This window comes from Lissotriton helveticus, chromosome 12, assembly GCF_964261635.1.
Source record: "Lissotriton helveticus chromosome 12, aLisHel1.1, whole genome shotgun sequence".
NCBI lineage: Eukaryota > Metazoa > Chordata > Amphibia > Caudata > Salamandridae > Lissotriton > Lissotriton helveticus.
Genome location: NC_136073.1, coordinates 644,791,932 through 644,814,467, shown reverse-complemented (window position 1 = coordinate 644,814,467; position 22,536 = coordinate 644,791,932). Strand labels below are relative to the sequence as shown.

Below are 22,536 nucleotides of genomic sequence, written 5' to 3'. Positions count from 1 at the left end.
TTATGCGGCTGAACGGAAGCATTTCGCAAACTACTTGTATTTCTACACATATTGAACTTCTGCAGGTATTGGTACAGGATGTTATTAAATGTCTGTAAACTTCACTGAAGTCCGGATTGGCCTACATTTAGGCACTGGTTTACCTAGCTGTTACGGTGGTCTTCTGTCAAAACAGGGAACATGCTTCCATGTTTTATGGATACCAATTGTAAACGCATTTGGAGGCCTCACTGTGGAATCTGCACACTGGAAAGTAGTATTGTAGTAACAGTAACAGTGAATATGAAGCTTTTTGTGTGGATCAACTGTATGTGCAAGTCCAAAAACACCAAACCTATTTCAAAGAATACAACAAAAACAATGTTATATAGTAAAGTTATACAATTCCATAAGTATCATTCTGCTGTTTATATTAAGAGAGAGCTCTTAACATAACCACACATATAAAATACATTGTGAAATGAGTAAACAATAACACGCAAATGGGGTTTAAAAAGCTTGTAGTCTCATATATTTTGCTGTGCTGGATTCTCATGACATCAGTTGCCTCAAAGAAGCTTCGGAAGTTTCATCTTGGATGGAGGGCAACGCACGAGCATTAGCATCGATAGGTGGTTGAATGGACAGGAGGGCTGTCGTGGGCAAGTGGAGCCTTCGGGCTTTAAATACCCAATCACCCACTAGGAAGAGCAATAGATGGGGAGGATGTCCTCTGCAGGGAAAGCCTCCGGATATTCTGTGTTTTTTAATCCCCCACTGGAAAGAGTGCTTCTATGATGCATGATGTGCAGGGGACACCTCAGCAATAACTTCTTTGTGCTTTAGCAGCATGGTGTCCCACTCTGCTGCAATGGGTTCCCTCCTGAATCTACAGGCTTCCTCTCAGTGTAGTGCAGAACTCTCCGCATCACCCCAGCAGTGCAGAGCCCGGCACCACCGGGGAAAAGTAGGGGACCACTGCGTCTCCCAATGCATGCTCAGTAGCCGTCTTTCCAGAAGTAGTGCTAGATTCGCGAAGCGCACCCTCACCCATGGGTCTTTCTCTTAGGAAGTATGCCCAATGCTGTAGCTTCCCATGAGTTAAGAGTTGTGGGCTTTGTGAGGACCGCTAATGCAGTATGTTTAGAATGCCAACATTCAATGATTCTCGGACATGACAAAGGCATCAGCCAAATGAGTAAAGCATCTATAGCAGGTGAGAACATACGATTTAAATGGGACGGGTTAAGGTAAGCCTTATGAAGTATCATATATTGTATATTTTTTTTTTGCTTGCAAACTCTTTAAAAGCTTCCTACCTAAGGTGCTCTCTCCTTTTAATATCATCCAAACAGTTGAGCTGCCTAAATTCTCTAGAAATCCCCAGAATTTGGAAGAGCAATCAGTACACCCACCGATGATATCAAAGGATACTCATGTATGCTCCTTTATGTGACATTTGCAGAACAGCATGGTCGATGAATGCCCACACATTTACAAAAGGTTGTGGGGATATACATGTAAGGAAATAATGACAAAAGCATCTGGTAGTGCAAAGAAAAACCTTCATTGGCTTCATCTTCTGTTACTCTTTTTCAGCTACCTCTTTAGATGGTGAGGAAGATGCTGTCCTGTCAGAGGAAAGCATTTGGTTTACAAAGACACATTAATTTATGCAAATAAATGAATACACATAGTGGATTTGGGAAAACTACTACCTGACATCAATCAGTTACAAGCTTGTGATGTTGCAGACCCATTTTTGACCTTCCCAACAGTGAGTGGCAGAAGTCGCGGCCTGATGTGCAAAGTTGTTTGCAATCTCAAACCCTGCGATTTGCAAAATCCGAAAGTTTACGGCCACAGAATGGCTTTGTTGTATGTTTGAAACCTGTTTTGTGAGTGGGAAAAGCATGTCTGACTTGCAAAATGGGTTTACCGACCTACACCAGGAACCAAATTTGAACGGGTGTGAATGGGCACGTATTCCTTAATTGCAATTCAGTATTGTATGTATTAATGGACAGTGCCCCATTGATCAGCTTCCAAAACCTCTTAAGTAGTTGGACACTGATTCAGAATGAGGAAAGTATCCACTTTGTGACTCATGTCACCAACCTTGGGCGTAGGAAGTGGAACATAGACTGCTATAAAAAACTGTTTCCAATTTGGGAATACAAATATAGGGATCATAATCTGCTGTTCCTTGCGAGCTATAATCCCTGTATGTTTGTAGCCAATCACAGGGGGTCACAGATAGCGACTGCCTTCAGTAGGCAGTTGTTCTGGGACCGCTGCTAGTGAACATTTTGTGATGTGATCTATTAGTACATAGGTCGCATAGACTAGTCACAAAAAGTCAGTGTGCAATTTGAGACCACTTTTAAAGCTAGAATTAATTTAGAGAGTTCTTGGTAGGACTTGAAAACGCAGTAGTTTGTAGGAGAGTTACAACCAAAGGACAATCCACTGGATTTTTTTTCCAAATGACTCCAAAAATAACGCAAAGATGGATGCCTGTCCCGTGTATATGCAGGCAAACACAGGGGCAGCACGAACAAGTGCCCAGATATGAACGGTTTTTAAAACTATTAAAAAAGTAGTGTCCTCGTTCTCCCCCCTTCCGCCGGCATGCAGTGAACTGCAAGCAGCAGCCAGAAACTAGAAGCAATGTCTGCGGAGCTGCCTGGTCCCTGCTGCAAGAAATAAAGCTTTTGCAAAATAATATTTTGTTTAAAATCAAGCCATGGCAAAGGCAATAGGTTTGGCATTTTAAATTTATATGTACTAACTAGTTATTTTGTGTGCGTTGTTGATTCATTACGTCACCCAGTGATATACATGTATGCACTCACCCATATATTTCTACACACATTGGCTCATTGTAACATTCACCAATCTACAGTCAAGCTCGCAAATAATTGAACACAAATAAAATAGGATTTGTGTATATTTCTACCTGGTTGGCTGCAAACAAACATAACATCCCTGCCAATGTGTTAGGCTGCAATTCTGAAGAATTTAAGATAATTGACCAGTGTTTTGACAAAACCACATACCCCATGCTTAAAGTTGAGGTCAAACAGTGGTATTGGTAAAATGAAATAGTTTTCGGATTCAGAGCAGCCTATAACAACTTATTCAGCTTATATTTGAAGTGAACAAACAAAAATCTGTGTGAATAATTCACTGCCAAATCTGGTTTAGCTATAGAGGAGATGGGCCGTGGATTCCCTCCTTGGTCGTCACCTACCCAGTCGGTCTTTAGGCAGACTTCTTTTCGTCTCTCCTTATTGTCTCTTCCCTAGCTCCTATCCTCTCTCCCCTGAATCTCTCCCATTGTCTGCCCTGGGATCACACCTTACTGGTCTTTGGACGTTGCCTTGACTCGTCTACCGGTTTGTGTCCCCATTACCCTTCCTCTCCTCTTCCCATGCTGTCTCTCTCACCCGCCCCTCCCCTTTCCCGCCCTCATTATCTGTCTACTTCCCGTGCTCCAACCCCCCTCCCCGGAATCTCTCACCTTGCCTGCTTTTCCCCTTACGTATTTGTGCTTATTGTCTATCTCGACCTTACATGTAACTATGTTGCCATTCTCTAAGAACTGTGTAACCTTTGTAATGATGTAACCTGTAACTATGATCTGATGCTCATGTAAAGCGCTCTGATACCTCCGGGTCTAGCCAGCGCTATATAAAACTTTTAAATAAATAAATAATAAATAAATTTGAGACCACTTTTTGTGACTATCCTTTTGATATTTCTGGCCCATTATTTTTAACATTGTAAAAAGGTAGTAAAGCCGTACACATAGACACTGAATTAGTAAGGTGGAAAAATTTAGGAATTTGAAATAGTCTGTGCTTGTGCATTGCGGCTTGCTGGTAACGTGGTCTCAAGTCATGTAAGCATGCCCAAAAGTAAAAGACTTAAAAGAAAAACAGAAAATAGGTGTGGGAGCACACTGCTTCACCTCCCACCAGAGTCGCCCCTAAGCATCATGGTTGATGCAGTCCGACAAGCGAGTACACTTGCAAAGTCTTTAGAGTGTTTCACCAGGTGGGTGCAGATTAGTGCTGGCCATCTCTGGACACGTGTTTCTAGATTATTATCTTTCATCAGCAGAGATTAGGCATTATTTGGGGTTGCTGAGCAGGCTGCCGTATCCTTGGAACGTAGTATCTCTCCAGGCGCGCAGGTGCCTCTCCACGAGCTCGTCAGCCCACAGCCGCTCGAGGGAGCCTTTAAGTAGAAAATAGGTGTGGGAGCACACTGCTTCACCTCCCACCAGAGTCGCCCCTAAGCATCATGGTTGATACAGTCCGACAAGCGAGTACACTTGCAAAGTCTTTAGAGTGTTTCGCCAGGTGGGTGCAGATTAGTGCTGGCCATCTCTGGACACGTGTTTCTAGATTATTATCTTTCATCAGCAGAGATTAGGCATTATTTGGGGTTGCTGAGCAGGCTGCCGTATCCTTGGAACGTAGTATCTCTCCAGGCGCGCAGGTGCCTCTCCACGAGCTCGTCAGCCCACAGCGGCTCGAGGGAGCCTTTAAGTAGAAAATAGGTGTGGGAGCACACTGCTTCACCTCCCACCAGAGTCGCCCCTAAGCATCATGGTTGATGCAGTCCGACAAGCGAGTACACTTGCAAAGTCTTTAGAGTGTTTCACCAGGTGGGTGCAGATTAGTGCTGGCCATCTCTGGACACGTGTTTCTAGATTATTATCTTTCATCAGCAGAGATTAGGCATTATTTGGGGTTGCTGAGCAGGCTGCCGTATCCATGGAACGTGCTCCCACACCTATTTTCTACTTAAAAGAAAAACAAGTTGTAATGTAACCCAATACTAGATAGCAAGAGAGTGCATAGCTTGTGATACTACAACACATCTTATTTCAAACTGATAGTTCAGGTAAGTATCTTTTTTCTTTTGTATATTGGCGTCCGTCATTCTGCTGCGACTAAACTCAAAGACAATAACCCTGTACATGCCCTTGTTTCTGGCAGCTCCAGCCTGCTTTCTGTTCACTGTCATCTCCTGCCTGTACAAATTTGCCTCAATGACTGCCATCTAAGATTTTAATTCAACGCAAAAACATTTATTTGTAACATTTACTCTAGCTGTTTGTTGTTCCTGTTAGTCAGTCATGAATTAAAGGTTATGGAACCCAGAGGGCAGCTTGGTGACATATTTGCTTCTTAGCCAAACTGTGTTTTGTCAGGCATATGCGCACTATCACCCGGGAGGGTATCCTGGCATAGAGCAGGTGTGAGTCTAACCAGACCTATGGAACATAAGAAGTGATGATGAGGCTCTTATGTGTAGAGGCAGGTCAGCCGGATCTGGTTTTCATTACACGTGGGATGTGTGCGAGTAGGAGTCCAAAGGAGTGGAGGTGTCTGGAAGGTTAGTGAAAGCAGATGCTAATATTATATAGTGCTTTGAAAGTGTGGGTGAAGAGTTTGAATTGTGCCCATTTGTGTATGAGGAGCCAGCGGAGCTCCTTCAGGTGTGGTGTGATGCGAGTGCTGCGTGGGGGGATGAGGGTGATTCTGGCCGCCGAGTTCTGAGTGGTCTGCAGCCTTCATGTGAATTATTTTTTTTATTGCAGCATAGAGGGTGTTCCCGTAGTCCAGCTTGCTACTGACGATGGTGTATGTGATGGTTTTTCGGTGCTGATAGGGAGCTATTTGAAAATCTTCCACTGCATCTTCAGCCAAGGAAGCATTGTCTTTGGCACTCATGTTGCCTTTGCTTTTGATGACGATCCTGAGGTTCTCGGTCCTAGCTCTGTTGGCCACTAGGTAGAGTCCCACAGTGAAGTTCTTTTCCTGAAGATCATAATTTCAGTTTTGTTGGTGTTCAGCTTCAGACAATTTGTCTTCATCCAGTGAGTGATTCTAGCCATGCCGCCATTAAACTTGATCTGAGTACTAGGGGTCTTGTCCGTGAGGGAGAGAAAGAGCTGTGTGTCGTCTGCATAGGAGAAGATGTTGATGTTGTAAGAGTGGATGGTGTTGGCTAGAGGGATCATGTCTGTTTCGAAGAAGGTGAGGTTTAGGGAAGATCCTTGCAGAACTACGCAGATGAGGTTGTGGGTGTCAGAGTTGTACGGTGCAGGCTAATCTTCTGGGTCTTTCCAGACCAGAAGTAGCAGATTAATCAGATTGTTTGTCCTTGGATTCTGATGTCGTGTAAGCTTTAAATGAGGATGTGGTGGGACCCCATATCAAATGGTACGGAGAGGTCCAAGAGGATGAGGTCCGTTATGTCTTCTCCATCAGGAATGATGCAGATGTTATCCGTGGAAGCGATGAGGTCCGTTTCCATGATGTGGTTTGGTCTGAAACCAGATTGAGTGGTGTTGAGGAGTTAATGCTCTTTGAGGTATTTGGTGAGGCGTCTTGAGCATTTTGTCTGAGACCTTGGCCTGGAATTGTAGCAGGGAGATCGGCCTGTAGTTCGCAAACTTTGAACATCAAAAACATTAAATATAATCTTCTGCAGTATTTTCCTGTTGAAATATACAACTTCTTTTCTTCAGTGTCCTCAACATGATCCACCTAACGCTGCACGCATCCACTTACATATAATAACATTAGTTTGTAACAAATTTGTTTTTTTCCATTGTCTTGGTCTATGAGTGGGAGAGGGTTTGCTGCTTTTGGCACAATTAAAAGGATAGTTTCCAATTAAAACCTTGTAACCGGTGAAAATCATCTCATAGTATTGGTATCTTCATTCATTTTGTAGCCTACATTATAATTGTCTCAAGCTAAATCATTGCTTGGTGATGTAGCGCTTGAGTTTGAAGGGCTGCTTACTTTCTGTGGCTACTTGACTTAATTCACTAGGTGACATTCATTTTGAGCTACCTTTTTTGCTAGCTTTTGTATTGCTATATTGCATTGTCATTTTTTGCTGAAGCCCTTTAACTCTTTATCTCATTCCCTCTCATCAGATATCTGGAGCCTGGGAGTTATTCTCTACATGCTGGTCTGTGGACACCCACCCTTCCAGGAGGTTAACGACAGTGAGACCCTCACAATGATCATGGACTGCCGTTACACGATACCCCACCACATGTCCCAGCAGTGCGCTGAGTAAGTATAATGTTTTTTCTTTCAAACCTATATATTGGCTCGGATTAACTATGCTCATCAAGACAGAATTCTTTCCAGCCCTTTCTCTTCCTTTCACAATAAACAATGTTTCTAGTAATTTTGGGTGGGTTCACAAAACATTTTGGCTCCCTAAGTGTAATTTTCACTTTTGAGTTTTATGTTTTAGGTTGCTATTACACCTTTTTAAGCAGGTCAAACATTTAAAAAGCCCTTTTAAATAACTAAATACCATAAAATGTTTTCAATCCCCTTCTATTAGTCAGTAATCATTTATTATATAGAAATAGAAAAATATCAATTACAATAAAACAATTCCAGTACAAACATATAAATCATCATTCTGATAAAAACTCGAAGAGCGTCATCTGTGCATTTAGAGTTGACCAGTCCATTGGTTACAGTACGCTAGATCTAAAAAGTTTGTCAATCTACCAATGAATTGGCAGTTCTGGGAAGTAAAGCAGTATTTTATTATGTCCCTAATGATCCGACTGTGAACTGCTGTAAAGACTGCCTTTAAGTATTTGTTCCTTAAATCAAGTGATAGTGAACAGAGACATATGATGTGTTTGATAGGCTTTCCCTTATAGTCACAAAGTCTGGCCTTTGATGGTAAACACTGTGTATTCCATGATCCTTCAAATTGGGCTATTGGGATGCACAAAAGGTGAAATCCAAAACACTTGTTTTTGCAGACAGGTTCCAGTAGAGAAATGAAATATTCTTGAGTAGTATTGTTGTTATGTGTTGATTGTGTAAGCCGCATATGTTTAGGCCGTAAGATAGTCAAATCAGTTGGGTTGCTATTGCTGTGCAACATCTTTAGTATTCAGACCTTGCATAGATAGGGGAGATTATTATCTGTAATCACCTTTATTTATAGCTCAAGGCTCAAAGCTGATTTCAAATTTTTAATTTCTCCTATTCTTTCACAAATTAAGTACTTTAAGTTATTCTCTGTGGTCGAGATACAGTCACAGACATAATTTATTTTTCCTCTGTCATGTACTTCAAATTATGACGGTAGGGATACCTCAAGCCTTACTTGGGTCGAACAACCTAGGCTCAGTAGAGATCTTATGTATATTTTATTGGCTTTGTTAATTGTTTTGTCTTTGGAAATAATAGAGGCATATAGTTGGATTGGTGTCAGATTTGAGGTGATCACTTTAAGGGACCGACTAAGTGCCCGACCTCCATCTATATCAAAAATTCTCTTAATTAATTTTGTGATGATATAAGCTTTAATTTTTTTATATGTTATATGATGTAAACAGGAAACTTTATTGTCAACTGCTAACCCTAGATATTCAGAAGTGATGACTGGGTCTGTGGAGTTATCATCAAGTTTCCACCTTAGAACTGTCTGAGTCTTGCTGAAGGTGGATTCTTAGGTTGTCCTTTTGATTAAAATCCTTTGGATTAAATAACTGGGTTTGCAGACCTGGGGCCGTATTACATATACAGCCCACTTTCTCCGTTTTTGCAACAACCTTTTAAATAGGTGCGGCATGTGCAAACGGGGAAAGTGAGCCATATTACCGTGAATGTGCTTCCCCTAGGGCAGCCGGGAACTCATACTGCCCTGGGGGCAGTGCTTTTAAGTGAAATACGGAGCGGCTGCTTCAAAGTCACTCTGTGTTTAACTGTGCAGGTGGCAACCTGCCTGCACTTTAAAGAGAGGCGAGAGATCCTCTTTCAGGTGGGTGCAGTGAGTGACTGCACCTCCCTGCAAGGTAATGTCTGGATTGTCCATGGAACTCCCTGTCTCACCTCCAGAGAACTGCACTGAAAGTGCAACATATTTTTGGGGTGCACTCTCAGTGCATCTCCTAAAGGCATATTTGTCTGTGCACCCGAGTCCATAATATGGCCGAGAGTCAAAGTGATTTCCTCATTTCAATGGGTCCATGCCCCCCAGGGCCGGACTGGGAACCAAAACCGCCCTGGCAAAGTGCTCGGCCGCCCCCCCCCGGGGGGATGGAAGTGTGACCGCGCTCTTTGCCAGGGCCGGTTTTCGGCCGATTTTATTACATGGCGGTTTTTGCAGCAACGCTGCAAAAACGGCCCTGTAACAAAAACGGCCCCCAGGGGCCAAAAACCGTCCCCCACCCTTGTGACGCACCGGGGGATGGCCTGGAGCCCGTAATGGCCAGTCCGGACCTGATGCCCCCATGCAAAGGAGGGAACACCCTCTTAATGATGGGGCTGGTGCATGTGCGCCTGTGCTGTCTGTATTACAGAAGAGGCCACACAAGCATCTGCAGACCCTTCCGTAATAGCAAAGTGCCAGGGGCGTACAAAGCGGGCACACATGCGTGTTGCTCCCCCGAGCACATTCTATAATAAGGCCCCTGATGGTGTTAATGAGAATATATTAATATTGTCAGCATATTCTAAGTAAGTAATGGGTTTATTACCTAGCGTTGGGAGAAACGTGTGGTGGGGTTCAAGATGTGCTGTTGAATCCAAGATGTATGAGTCAAAAACTCAGGGGCACCATAAGGCACCTCTGCTTTAAACCATTTCTTTGTGCAGCAATCTCCAGAAATAAAGTAGCTTATGGTAGATGCCCCATTTCGATAGTTTGTCCCACATTTGCTTCTGATTGACATTGTCTAAAGCCGAAGAAAAGTTTATATGGCATTTGTATAATTAAAGGTTCCTCTTTTTTAATGTCAGGATTTGATGAAGCAAAGAAGCCCATGTTTAGACACTCAGGAGGAAGGGTTACACCTTTTTTATTGAAATAACGAAGAACCCGTTAAGAAGTCAAGCCACCATTAGCTGTACTACTTTCACATCTTTCTTGCTGTCCAAGGGAGCCATTTAATTTAGTTGGAGGGAAGAGGTTCATACTGAGAACATTCATATGATGATGAAAAATCCAGATATGAGGACATTTTGTCAGTCTCAAATTTAGATTGAGTTGCGTTTCTGTGGTCTTGGACTAAAAGCCTCTTTATAGAACATTGAGTTATTGTTAGCAGTTTGCTATCAAGAATGTGACAGACATGTGTGAGTTGAGGCAGCCAGTTGCTGTTTTCTGAATATGCTATGACCTGTGTGCTGTTTCTTTCTCTTCCTTCTTTGCAGTTTGATCTCGCGGATGTTGCGGCGTACCCCCAAAGAGCGAGCTTCCCTGGAAGAGATTGAGGCGCACCCATGGCTGCAGGGCGTGGACCCATCTCCAGCCAGCCGCTTGCCACTACCCCTCACATCTTACAAGAGCGTCTCAGAGGAGGAGCACGAAGTCATCATCCAGGCCATGATTTGCGGGAATATCGCTGACCGCGCAGCTATCCAGGAGTGAGTATGAAGTCTCCAGTCAATCATTCCCGGGGGTGGGGTTAGCAGCATTGGGTAAAATGGAGGCCTTTTTATTAGATCTTTAATCCCTTTTACATCACAAATGTTTGACATATTCAGCAAGGCCATGTAAAATTTCTTTAATTCCTCCCATCCATTGCTAACTCGCTCATTGTTTCCCCCAAAACACTAATTGTTGACGAAAAAAATAGCCATGGTAAGCAGGACACAAGTATGTGGCAATGTTATTATCTGCAAATAGTCTACAAAAATAATATACACATATGCCTATGAGACGCTTTCAGTTGTAGAGATAAATATTATTTGTCGATTATACAAAAACACCCAGAGCCACCTCCCAAGCTGTGGTGCATAATGAAATTTCATTCTATTTTAAACAGGCTTCAATATAAAAGGTAGAATCTAATGAACTAAAGGCCATATGTATCAAGCAAAATTGCAATTGCAATTTTGCTAAATGGTATGTATGAAGGCAAATCTGCCTGCAAAATAATGAATCGCAAAATTTGCGATTCCATAAAAGCAATGTAAGAAGCACCAAAAAAGTGCAATTTGGCCTTAAGGAATCGCAAATTACCACCAACTTCAAGTAGGTGGTAATTTGCTATTTCTTTGAAAAATGCACGTTTTTTGCATTTTTCAAAGTGCAATGTGAAGCACATACATACCCTTAGGGCATGTATGTGCACCCATGCCTATTTCCGGGGGTGCAACAGGGTGTCCTTTTGACACCCTTGCACCCTTGAAATTGCATTCTCAATTTGCGATTCTCTAATTGCTAATCGCAAATTGAGCATGTCCTCCCATTCATTCCTATGGGCCTCTAGGCCCAAAGGAATGAATGGGGAGGTATTCCTTAATTGCGAATCGCAATTTCAGATTTGCAATTAAAAAATATGTAGGATTCGCAAAATTTATTGCAGATCCTACATACATAGCATTTTGTGATTCTCAAATAGCGATTCGCAAAAAATCGCTATTTGAGAATCATAAAAGAGGATTTTGATACATATGGCCGTAAGCTCAGTATGAAGGTGACTGCAGTATTTGGCTCTATTTGGCCCGTCCTGCAGAAACGTAGGAACCCAGACATTACTGAAAAATAGTATTGTATCTTCACCTTTAAATCTTGCATTCTCTGAGAGTGCTGTATGACATCAGCAAGAATGTTAAGGGTCTTGCTGATGCCAGTTGAAGCCATCCTCTTTGTTGTGCCACAAGCCTCTCCGGTGTTGTGTGAATAAAGAAACTTCTAGCAATCTACATCGAGATCTTCGTTTTATTACTGGCGACGATGGGCACACACACACCGGAAAAGAACCCACGTGTGAAACAAACTATTTTGGAACCGTTTCATGAGATTTAAGGTCCGTTATTTATATATATATAGCTGCCAAAATTCATTTATTATTCGCTACTGTTTTACAAGATAATCGGAAGTACGGAGCGATTGATTATTAACACTGATCAGATTCTAAAAAAGGACTTTTGTATGCTTACTGTGAATAGAAGTTACGGGAAACTCTGCAGCATCTTTTGAAAAGACCGGCACGTTTGTGGAGGAAGCGTGTGCAGTTACATCTGAGCGCGAGTGACCGTGCGAGTGGTGGTAACACAAGCAGCTTTCGTCGAGCGTTCATCGTCTTTGGAAAATGCAGCATAACTGACGCGGAGGACGAATCACCTTAAGCTGACGTGGAAGAAGTTTTACGTAGTGTGTCAATGAAGACGTTTGTGTTTACAGCCGAGTGTGACTACGGAAGCCATTGAGCGGATTGGAGGTACCTAGGAGAGTCCAGAATGGTGTGCCTTGCATGAAAGCCCACTAACCTTTCTTACCCAGAATGCCCTCTAAGTGCCATGGGGGGGATGGCTGAAGTATTTAAGCCCTGGGTCGGCTGGCACTGATGGGACTCTCTCAAGCCTCGGCTTTTCTGAAAATTAGACATCTCCCAGTAGCTTTCCTACACAGATGGGTGGCTCCCCTATATGGGCGTCGGGGCTTCGTTGTTCTCATTTTCTGGCACAATTGAAATTCATATTTGAAAAAAAAATTTAAAATAAGCACACAAGTTCACATGTGCTGACAAAGGGCTGCTCTTGCCCCTAGCCAAACTTACGTTCATGTGAACATTCATTCGGAATCGGCTCTGTTATGTACAGAAATCCATGCGTATTAATAACCCAGCTGCAATGCATTTGCCAGGCTGAGGATTCACACCGCCCGTAGGCCTGTGATGTCATCAGCCCGCAAAGCAATTGCGGGCTGATTGCCCGGTGCCCGCAATGGCCAGTCCGGGCCTGCTCATCCAGAAGCCTGCAGAGCCTGGGGCTTTGCGTCAATCAGGCAATGTCATTTAAGGCACACCACCCTTTTACAGCATGTTACAGGGTGAGGTGGGTTAGCAATCCTCCCTGTACTGGCCCCACCCCGACCTGTGATGAATTGTGAAGGGGGGGGGGGGGGGGGGGGGGTTTGAAGATGAAGGCAGGAAGTTGAGTACAGGCGGCTGGTGACATTTGAAAGTGGTGAGGCGTAAAATTATTATCGCAATGAGAAGTAGACCTTACAACATGTAAAATGAAGTTTCCCTTTAAAGTCCTTCCTAAATTGAGTAGCACTCTGACTTTGACATCACCCCTGAACGCATGCATGCGCAGGAGAAGTGCCAGCTAAACAGGAAATGCCCACCTTTTAGATTTATTACTCCAACGATAGAGCTCGGAATCAGTAGTGTTTTTAAATAATTTTTCTCACCAATGAATTAAAAGCAGAATGCGGTAAAATGTAATATAGATCCCCCACATACAGTAAACGGTGCACACACTAAAATGTGAAAGATTAACTCAGCACAGCCACGACCTCTATACCAGAGGCACCCAGTCGCAGCTCGCGGCTGAGGGGGGTGTTGCGCGGGGGATCGGGTTCCGGGGAATGAAATAATATGAAGTAATTTAATTTTAAAAAGTAAAAGAAACTTACCTTATAGCTGGACCGGTCCGCGCCATCTCTGCTCACCGACCCCTTGGCGCCTCACATCACGCACGTATGGGGACTGTCAGCCCCTCGCAGCCAATCCTGGCGCTTGGGGCACAGGTTTCTCTTCGCCTGGAGCACGCCCATTAGGAGCCCAAAGGGCTCCTAATGGGCATGCGCAAAAAAGTCAAACACAAGTGCGCATGCGTGGGCACGGGTAAAAAATTCACCCTCCGTCCCCACTCATGTGCACTTGTGTTGCTTGCCCTGGTGACATGACATCATCATGTCAGTCAACACGACGCCACCCCGCCTACCCCCTTCAGACTCTGAAGGGGGTGGGCGATGTGATGTCATGCTGACTGACATGATGATTGGAATGTCAGTTCTCCTGAGGCCCGCCTGCCTTGGTGTCTGCGTATTTACTTTGAACTGTAAACCGTCGAGGGAGCTGCGGGCGGGCGGGGGGGCTACGCCCCCACGCCCCAATGGACGCACCGCGCCTGGTACAGATGTGTGTGTGTAGTGTCCCTGCACATGTTTTGATGGCATGCTGAGCACCACTCCAGGGCCGTGCTTCCCGCTCTGTGCTACAAGTAAGCTGCCATGTCCAGGGGTGACCAATCGATTCTATAGATGAATGCGCACTGCAAAATTAAGCCAAGCAGGTGAGCTTAGCACTGCGTGTTTGCAATCTAAGGCCAGGCACTCGAATATTTCATTTTATGTCGTCACTATCGTGTAAAATTCGAGCAGTGATCTCTACAGTGTGCTCAGTTTATTTTTTCACAGCAGAGCTACTATCTTTCAGGCCTCTGACGTAGTGCACTGGGTTTCTTGCTGTGTCCTGTGAATTCCTCTCTTTTGGAACAGGCATGAAACCGGTATTACCTTCTTTTCCTCCTTTTGTGTATTTGCTTCCCTGTGAAATGGATCCAAAAAAGAAAAACACTTCTGCTGGAAACGTCCTCTTTTGTCTGACGTTTTTCAATTTCTAAGTGCAGCCTCGGGGTGGAAAGAAATAAAACATTCAAAATATGTAAAACAACTAACTAAAGCAATTCAGAACAGGTGCAAGGTGGCCAGATTGATTTATTCACACCTAAACACATTAGCGCCGCTTCACAGTGATTGCCAGTGGAGCGCTACTTTTGTTTTCTCGTCTCTCTTTAAACAACATTGTTTTCCCTGGGTTGGAAAGTGCACTATTCGTGAAGTTGCATCCTTTCCGACTATAAATGTGTAAATGAGGGGCAGAAGCTTCCCTCTTTGCAAATTTGAAAATGCGTTTTATGTGCTGGGAGGGTCAAAGAAAAAGAAAGCATGTAAAGTATCCCTGTAACGTACACGTCCTCTGACGAATGAGCACACTTCATCAAAAATGATGAAAGAATGAATCATGACAAATAATGTACATTTTGCGCGGACGCTGGTAAAGAACCCAAGGAGTTCAGTACAGGAGCAAGAACATAGGAACACAGTCATCAAACGGATATTGAAGTTTATTTAGCATGCAACTTTTGTGAAATTGCTCAACAGCATTCTGAGGGAATCGAATACATTATTTTTGGTTTGCTAGACTGTGCATTTCAGAGAAGGGTTGTGTGAGTGGACACCTTCGTGAAATCTGGAATTGCGAGACAGAAGGGCACTGAGTCAGATTTCTGGTGCTCTCAGATACGTTGATCTGTTTTGCTGCATATTTTTGAAAGGAGATGTGTAGTGCTTTATACACGATAACCGTTGTCTTGAAAATATAGAAAGATTCCAATCGTCCCCCTGTAAAACCTCCTCCTGTGCAGTCTCGGGATGCATAGCTGCCAAGGTTTCAGATTGCTATGTGTGACATTTTCAGAATTTGAATGTAATTATGAATGACATTCAACGATTATGAGTGGCACTTTCTCGCAAACAAATATCAAGCAACAGAGATGAGGGAAATATATACATTTCAGAAACTACACCCATTTGAATGACGAGAAACTCTTAAGAATATCTTAAAACTGCTGCAAAGTACCAGGAATGGAAGGGAAGTCCTCCTCTCCTCAACAGGTGCCAAAAGCAATACCACATCCTTCTTTGGCTTTCCCCCATGCACATACTCCTCCAAAACACCAACTCCTCCTACAAAACAATCTCATACACTAGCATAATCTCCTCTCATCCTACACTTTACACCTGCTCGCACTACATTAGGCCAGATAATTGACATTGTTCTCTCAGTGTAAAATTGGCATTAAGTCAATGCAACTAAACCTTCCTAGAGTGATCCATAAATCCAAACGTTTTCTTGTAGACTATTGCTGTAACTGGGCACCTGCAGGAATTGAATTTAAAAGGGAGAGCATCTGCACTTCTCAGCAATGCTGTAATATTTAATTGGGGAACAGCTGCACTTTGGAGGAGGAAATAGGTATTGTGGAAAATAATTAGCAGCAATGTTTCTATGTTTTTATTTAAAGTACTGCCTGCAGCATTTCATAGGTATATGTCACTCCTCCAACTGCAGACATCATTCTATGAGCACCGATTGAGAGCCCCTTCTGGAAAGCCCCTAACCAACATTCCCAACTACGGGGTTCTGCTAAATTGCCCATCGCCAAAACTGGTGTTGCTCTGATAGCAGCAGTCGCTGGGCCTCTCTTATCTTTAAGGCTTAGTGCTGCATTAAAGAGTAGACCGTCTGCAGAATCCTCGTTCGCAGCTGCCATTACAGGTCATTGAGAAGTCACAGGCTATGGTTTGCTGTGCCTTTTCAAGATAGTACAGCACAGCGCTCGCCTGGACGGACACATGTACCGAGACCATTCCCGGAACACACATGGAGGCAGGGTTGGTGAAGAATGCCCAGATGACGGGAATCTTTGCCTGGGGGCCAGGGCTTGGGAGGCAGTGTGAGCGCGATCTCTTCCACAGCAGAGCAGCACGGAGAGGGCCCCAAATTGTATTTAAATTCTATTCAGTGCTTTAATAAATAAATCAAGAGTCAGCTGAATGGAGCCTACATAGCCCTCTGCAGCACCATCCTGAGTCTGGAGAGCAGAGAGTGAAGCTACAGGCTCAGTGTCTGTCAGACAGTAAATTTCAAAACTACTAATACCTCACCGAGACACGCAGCAATCTCCGTGATGACACTTTCAGTTTTTAATGCAAGCTCTCCTTTCCGAGCAGGTCCGGTCGCAGGGCAGTGGCTTGATGAGCACTGCGACCAATTGGGTACAGGCAGCCTGCGAGTAGTAGTGGACGCTGAAAGGAAAGTAACAAATTCATAAGACTGCCACCTGCTCGCACTCCGGCCCCGCCCACCTCAGGAGTCACTTAACTTCCAGGCTTTCTCCCCTCCCCTCTGTTGGAGTCGTGACACCATGTCACCTGAACCCAGAATCAGTGAAGCAACAGCAGTCTAACGCTCAGCAGCCCCGAGCCTCCATCCTCCCCCAGACTAAATGTAACTGGAGGACATCACTCTGCACCAGAGGAGTACAGTGTCAACCCAAAGTCTGTCCAGTACCTCGGCCTTGGTTCCGGGGTCAGCCAGGTCAAAGGCCCGATCATGCCATACAAAACACGCACCGCATGTCTCATTTGCGGTCTGCTCGCGTGCTGGTGGCCTGCAAAAGTTTCAGGCGGTAGTCTCAGCAGCACTCCTTGGGCAACAAATCATTACACACTCTCGTAACTGACGTCGCATGAATCTCGGAATGCAGCATGTACAAGAGTATGTTGTACATGACAGAGCGAGTTGACCGGACCTAACAGCCCCCAAGTCTACCGCAGCAGAGTGAATACGAGTGCTACCAGCTTTCGCTCAGTCTGTCACTGCTAATTAATAGTAGCGTTTCTGAGAGAGTTGGTGAGAATGAGAAGCGGCTCGGTCAGCCAGGCACTTACTTATATTTGCAGGCCGCCTCCAGTCCTACCGCAATGACTCATCCGGCGGCGGCAAACCGCGCCACCCGAGCATGATTATTCAGGACCTCAGTCCAGTCGTCACAGGATCATGATGTTGATTATATTTTAAATTTGATCAGTGACTGCAGTCGAGTCCCCGGCCTCGCTCCGCTTATAACTAACCTTGCCTGTTCCAGGACTCGTAAGGTCACATTCACGCGGGGCCACAGCCTGTAATGCAACGACTGCTAACGTCAGGCCCCGCCCAGGTCTCTGTAATTGGGCAGTCAGAAGCAGTGACTCACTGTACTACCGCGCAGCCGACGGAAATTTTAATGCAGGCGCCAGGGCTGATTGTAACATTTGTAGCACACTGACTGAAAGGGGATGTTTAATTGTTTTCTAACTGTGCTGCTGCTGGCCGCGAGTGAATTCTGCTGCGGCCCGGGCTCACACAGGTGTCTGAACGCCAGCGCGCGCTAGCACCTGGTGAGTGGCCAGCCAGTTTCCGCGCTGTCAGAGCAGAGTGCAGTCACAGGCAAAAATGCGTGACAATGCATTTCAGTGCGGTGATGCGGGAACACCACACTGAAATGCATTAACGTCACGTCTGAAGCGTGACACTTGACAATGCTGTATATATCTGCCTGGCAGTTGGCATCCCACAACGGCGGGTGCCGGAGCTGATTGTGCACACTGATTCATCACACACTACCAATTGATTACCTGGGGAACACACGAGGAGGTGGGGCTATTGGAATCCGCCGTTGGCTCTTTTCTCTCATAGCTAATGTTAAGGAATCACACATTCTGTAGTAGGGGATCTCTGTGTATAGTCATAATCTAGTGAATAGTCCCGCCCATGTGCGTGGACCCCAGAGCAATCAAAAATAATCTCTTAAGGTGTCGAAAAATGCAGAACTGCACAGACACTTAAGAGAGAATGTAAAGACAGATAATGCAGCCTATATCCACAGGCTACACTGTCCAGTACTTCAACTAGAAATTCCACCAAAAATCCACAAACAGCAAAGCTTGTCCAGATTTCCCTTGCTTTAACAGCAAAAACCCTCTGGAATGATAGAGAGAAAGACCTGGACAGACAAGCCAGACAAGGCTGCCATTATGTGGCTCAAAACAGGGTACTGTGCCTTTAATAGAACCTTCCAGAAATTCACAGTATCCCAGAATGCACTGCAGGTCCCTTTTACTTTCAGTTCTTTTTTCCGGCTCCTGCTAGCAGGACCCTGGAGCATTGAGCTCTCCCTTTTGGGATTTATTTTTGTGATTTCTCACTTTTTCAAGTGTTTTTTGGTACTTTGTTCAAAGTACTTTGGTTAATTCTTCTTTGGTGTGCTTTTGGGGCAGTCTTTTTGTCGAATATGCCTGCATTATTTGACAAATGCCCGGAGTGTTCCAGGAAGAAGGCCAAGACTGACCCACATGCAGTGTGTATCCTCTGCCTTCCCTCCTCTCCTAACCCTGATGAGTGTGAGATCTGCCAGGGATTTACCACCAGGACCCTGAGAGACAGAAAGAAGATCAGGCTCCAAGGCATGGAGGAGAGAAGACTGCAAGCATGAGGTGGATCTCGGCAGGTTCCATCTGCCAGTGCTGAGGCCTCTGGGGGGCTCCCCACTGGCAGGAAGTCCAGTAAGCGTCCCCATTCTCCGTCGGCGTCGATTGCACCGACTACGGCGTCGAGAGGGATGACTACAGTCTGTTACCCGTCTCCCCAGGGCTCTGGGTCGAAGCGGCGTCGACGTTCGACGTCGAGGGATCTGAACAGACCGCCGTCGACATCACCGGTGACGGTTTCGTCGTCGTCCTTGGCGGCGTCGTCGTCGAGGACTCGACGTCGACGGGTGGCCAGGCGTCGGCGCTCGCCGTCGTGGCGACACCGCCGTTCGCCGTCGGCGAAAAGGAGAAGATCGTCGTCGAGGGGGCGATCGCCGTCGAGGCGCAAGAGATCGCCGTCGAGGCACAAGAGATCGCCGTCGAGGAAGAGATCGCCGTCGAGGCACAGGAAGCCGTCGAGGCGAAAGCGATCGACGTCGAGGCCATGGAGGTCGCCGTCGAGGCGGAAGCGTTCGCCGTCGAGGGACAGGCGTTCACCGTCGAAGAAGCGCAGTTCGACGTCGAGGGGCCGACCTTCGCCGTCGGGTCGCCGTTCTTCGACGCAGGAACGGCGCAGAAGGAGTTCGGGTGCCAGGAGTCAGTCTGCCAGGCGTCAAGTGCCTAGGAGAGACTCTCCCACATCCCAGCCTGATAAGGAGGGCGGGTCACCGGGCTTGGTGTACTCCCTTGTGTATACCACTCCTAAGCCGGGGACAGTGACGCCTCCTCCTCCGCCTCCTTTGCCGAGAGGGCTTCCTCCGCGGGCCCCTACCCCGCCGCCTCTTCCACCTCTATCACCTCGGCCGCAGCCTCAGCCTCAACCTCAGCTGCCGGTTGACAAGCCTCCACCGCTTCCTCCAAGGAAGGTTTCCCTGCCCAGGTACCCGACTCCTCCGAAGGGGACCCCTCGGCCGAGGGGACCACCCAAGCCCCACAGTCTCCTGTCCCAGTGGAACCGGCAGGGCGACCAAAGCCACGGAAGTCGCGATCCCGCTCCGGACGGAGAGTGAGGTCGCGCAGTCGTCACAGATCCTCGACGAGGTCCAGACGGCGCCACAGGAGGCGCGGATCACGGTCCCGCACGGGCTCTTCCAGGACGAGGTCCTACTCCCCGACCTTGTCAGACTCCCCGGGGACTAGAGTGTCTCCCGTGGATGACATCAGCACGTTCCAGGATGTTCTCCTGAGGGGTGCAGCGAAATTAGGAATCACACCTACGACGTCCGTGATCTTTGAGACACTTCACAAGAAACATTTGTCTCGCCCTCTGCTGCCGCTCGTGCCAGGCTTGGTAGAGCCAGCGGAGGAGCTGTTCCTTACGCCTGCAGTAACGAGAGCTGCTCCATCCCGTCTGCTGAAGAAATATAGGGCTCCGGATTCCGAACCGGCTTTTCTAAGGTCTGACCCGGTTCCGGACTCCGTTATAGTGACGGCAGCCAGAAAACAACATTCTACCTCTCCGTCTTCTACCGTGCCTCCGGATAAGGAGAGCCATGAAGACCGCTAGCGATACGGCTCTGCTGGGACGGTACGATCGTTCCCTGTGGGACTCTCTCCAGCAGTTCACAGAACTCCTGCCACGAGACAAGAGGGAGGATTTCCTAGAGATCCTGAAGGAAGGGATGCTGGTTTCGAACCAGGTTATCAGCGCAGCTGCGGATGGTTCCCTGTTGGCGGCCCATGGTTACTGTCATGGGATCAACCAGCGACGCCATGCTTGGCTCAGGCTCACATTACTCAAGCCGGAGGCCCAGCAGCGAGTGGCTAATCTGCCCTTCTCGGGGGAGACCCTGTTCGGAAAACATGCGGCTGATGAGATGGCCCGCATGAAGGCGGAGGCAGAGACTGACGGCTGTGGACTTGGAGAAGCCCAAAGAAAAGAAAGCCTACCGCCCGTTCCAGAGACGGTTCGGGGCGCAGGGCCGAGGGCGAGGACAGGCTTCGGGACAGCAGCAGCAACAACAGCAGCAGTTCCGGAGGCCCTTCCAGAAACGCCAGAAGGGTAGAGGAGGTCAGCAGTCCTCTACAGCGAACAAGGGCGCGGCCGGGTCTCGACCCTGAGCTGTTACTTCCCCTTCATCCGTTACCCGCTCCGGTGGGGGGAAGCGTCCAATTTTTTCTGGCAGAGTGGAGAAAAATTACTCGGGACAAGTGGGTGCTGAATATTGTTTGCAATGGATACAGTCTTCGGTTCACCGGCCCGCCTCCATCGAGCTCCAGGCGGAGGCCGATATCCTGTTGAGGAAAAAGGCGATAGAAGACGTACCTCTGTCTCAAAGAGGAAGAGGTCTGTACTCCCGCTTCTTTCTGGTCCGCAAGAAGGACAAGAACGAGTTCAGGCCCATTCTGGATTTGCGACAAGCAAACAAGTGGATTCGCAGAGAGAAGTTTTGCATGCTGTTGTTGCATCAGATTTATCCTCAGCTGCAACAGGGAGACTGGCTGTGTGCCATAGATCTACAGGATGCATACTTCCATGTGCCCATTGCACACAAACACAGGAAGTTCCTGCGATTCCAAGTCGGCGCCAATCATTATCAGTACACAGTACTGCCATTCGGATTGAAGTCAGCGCCCAGGACATTCTCGAAGTGCATGGCAGTGGTAGCCGCACACCTAAGGAAGAACAGGGTGTTTGTCTACCCGTACCTGGACGATTGGTTGATCAAGGCCTCCTCCTTCTCGGAAGCTCAAGCGCACTTCCGGAAGACGTGCGTTCTCTTGAACAAGCTGGGGTTGCACATCATCATGTCCAAGTCTGTCCCGACTCCGGTCCAGTGCATACAGTACTTGGGAGCCTCCATCAATATGCTGTCAGCAAGCGTGTCTCCTTTGGAGGAGAGACGGTTATCACTCCTTCGGAAGTCTCAGGCTCTTATGACCGCTCCATCTACAACAGTGAGGACGGTGTCTTCTCTACTGGGGTCGATGGCCTCTTGTATCTTCCTCACGCCACACGCACGGCTGCACATGAGACCATTGCAGGAGTGCTTGGAGGATCAGTGGGATCAGAGGAAAGGATCTTGTGACGACAAGATACGACTGTCTCTGCATGCTATTCAGTCTCTGAAGTGGTGGTGTTCAGCGGAGAATCTCCTGAGAGGGGTTCCCTTCCACAAGGACATTCCCACGCAGACTATTGTGACGGATGCGTCTCTCCACGGCTGGGGGGCGTACTCCGGAGACCTACAGATTCAAGGGACGTGGTCCCAGATGGAGTCCACGTACCACATTAATTTCCTGGAACGCAGAGCTGTTCACTTGGCACTGAAGGCCTTTCTTCCGTCTTTCCGGACCAACTCGTTGCTTGTTCAGACAGACAATACGACCACGATGTATTACCTCAAAAAGCAGGGGGGTCGAGATTGCGCACTCTGTCGCAGGAGGCGCAGGCGATCTGGCACTGGCTTCTGGCCAGAGGACTGACGATAACGGCCACCCATCTACCAGGTGTGCAGAATGTTAAGGCAGACGCACTGAGCAGACTGATCCAGGAAAACCACAAATGGGTCATAAACGACGAAGTACTAGGAGAAGTCTTCGCATGGTGGAGGACTCCAGACGTAGATCTGTTCGCCACCGCCGAAAACAGCAAATGCCGAGACTTCGCCTCCT

The 22,536-nt window shown here is 46.7% G+C and overlaps 1 protein-coding gene across 2 annotated transcripts in view; it reads left to right on the top strand.

The window, feature by feature from the left end:
- Positions 1 to 22,536, top strand: part of LOC144798336 (serine/threonine-protein kinase MARK2-like) — a 282,100-nt gene that overhangs the window by 190,830 nt on the left and 68,734 nt on the right. For both annotated transcript variants that reach the window (XM_078669166.1, XM_078669167.1), the window contains exons 3-4: positions 6,944 to 7,085; positions 10,203 to 10,415. In XM_078669166.1, coding sequence (XP_078525292.1) covers positions 6,944 to 7,085; positions 10,203 to 10,415 — 355 coding nt within the window. The remainder of the gene's footprint in view (positions 1 to 6,943; positions 7,086 to 10,202; positions 10,416 to 22,536) is intronic.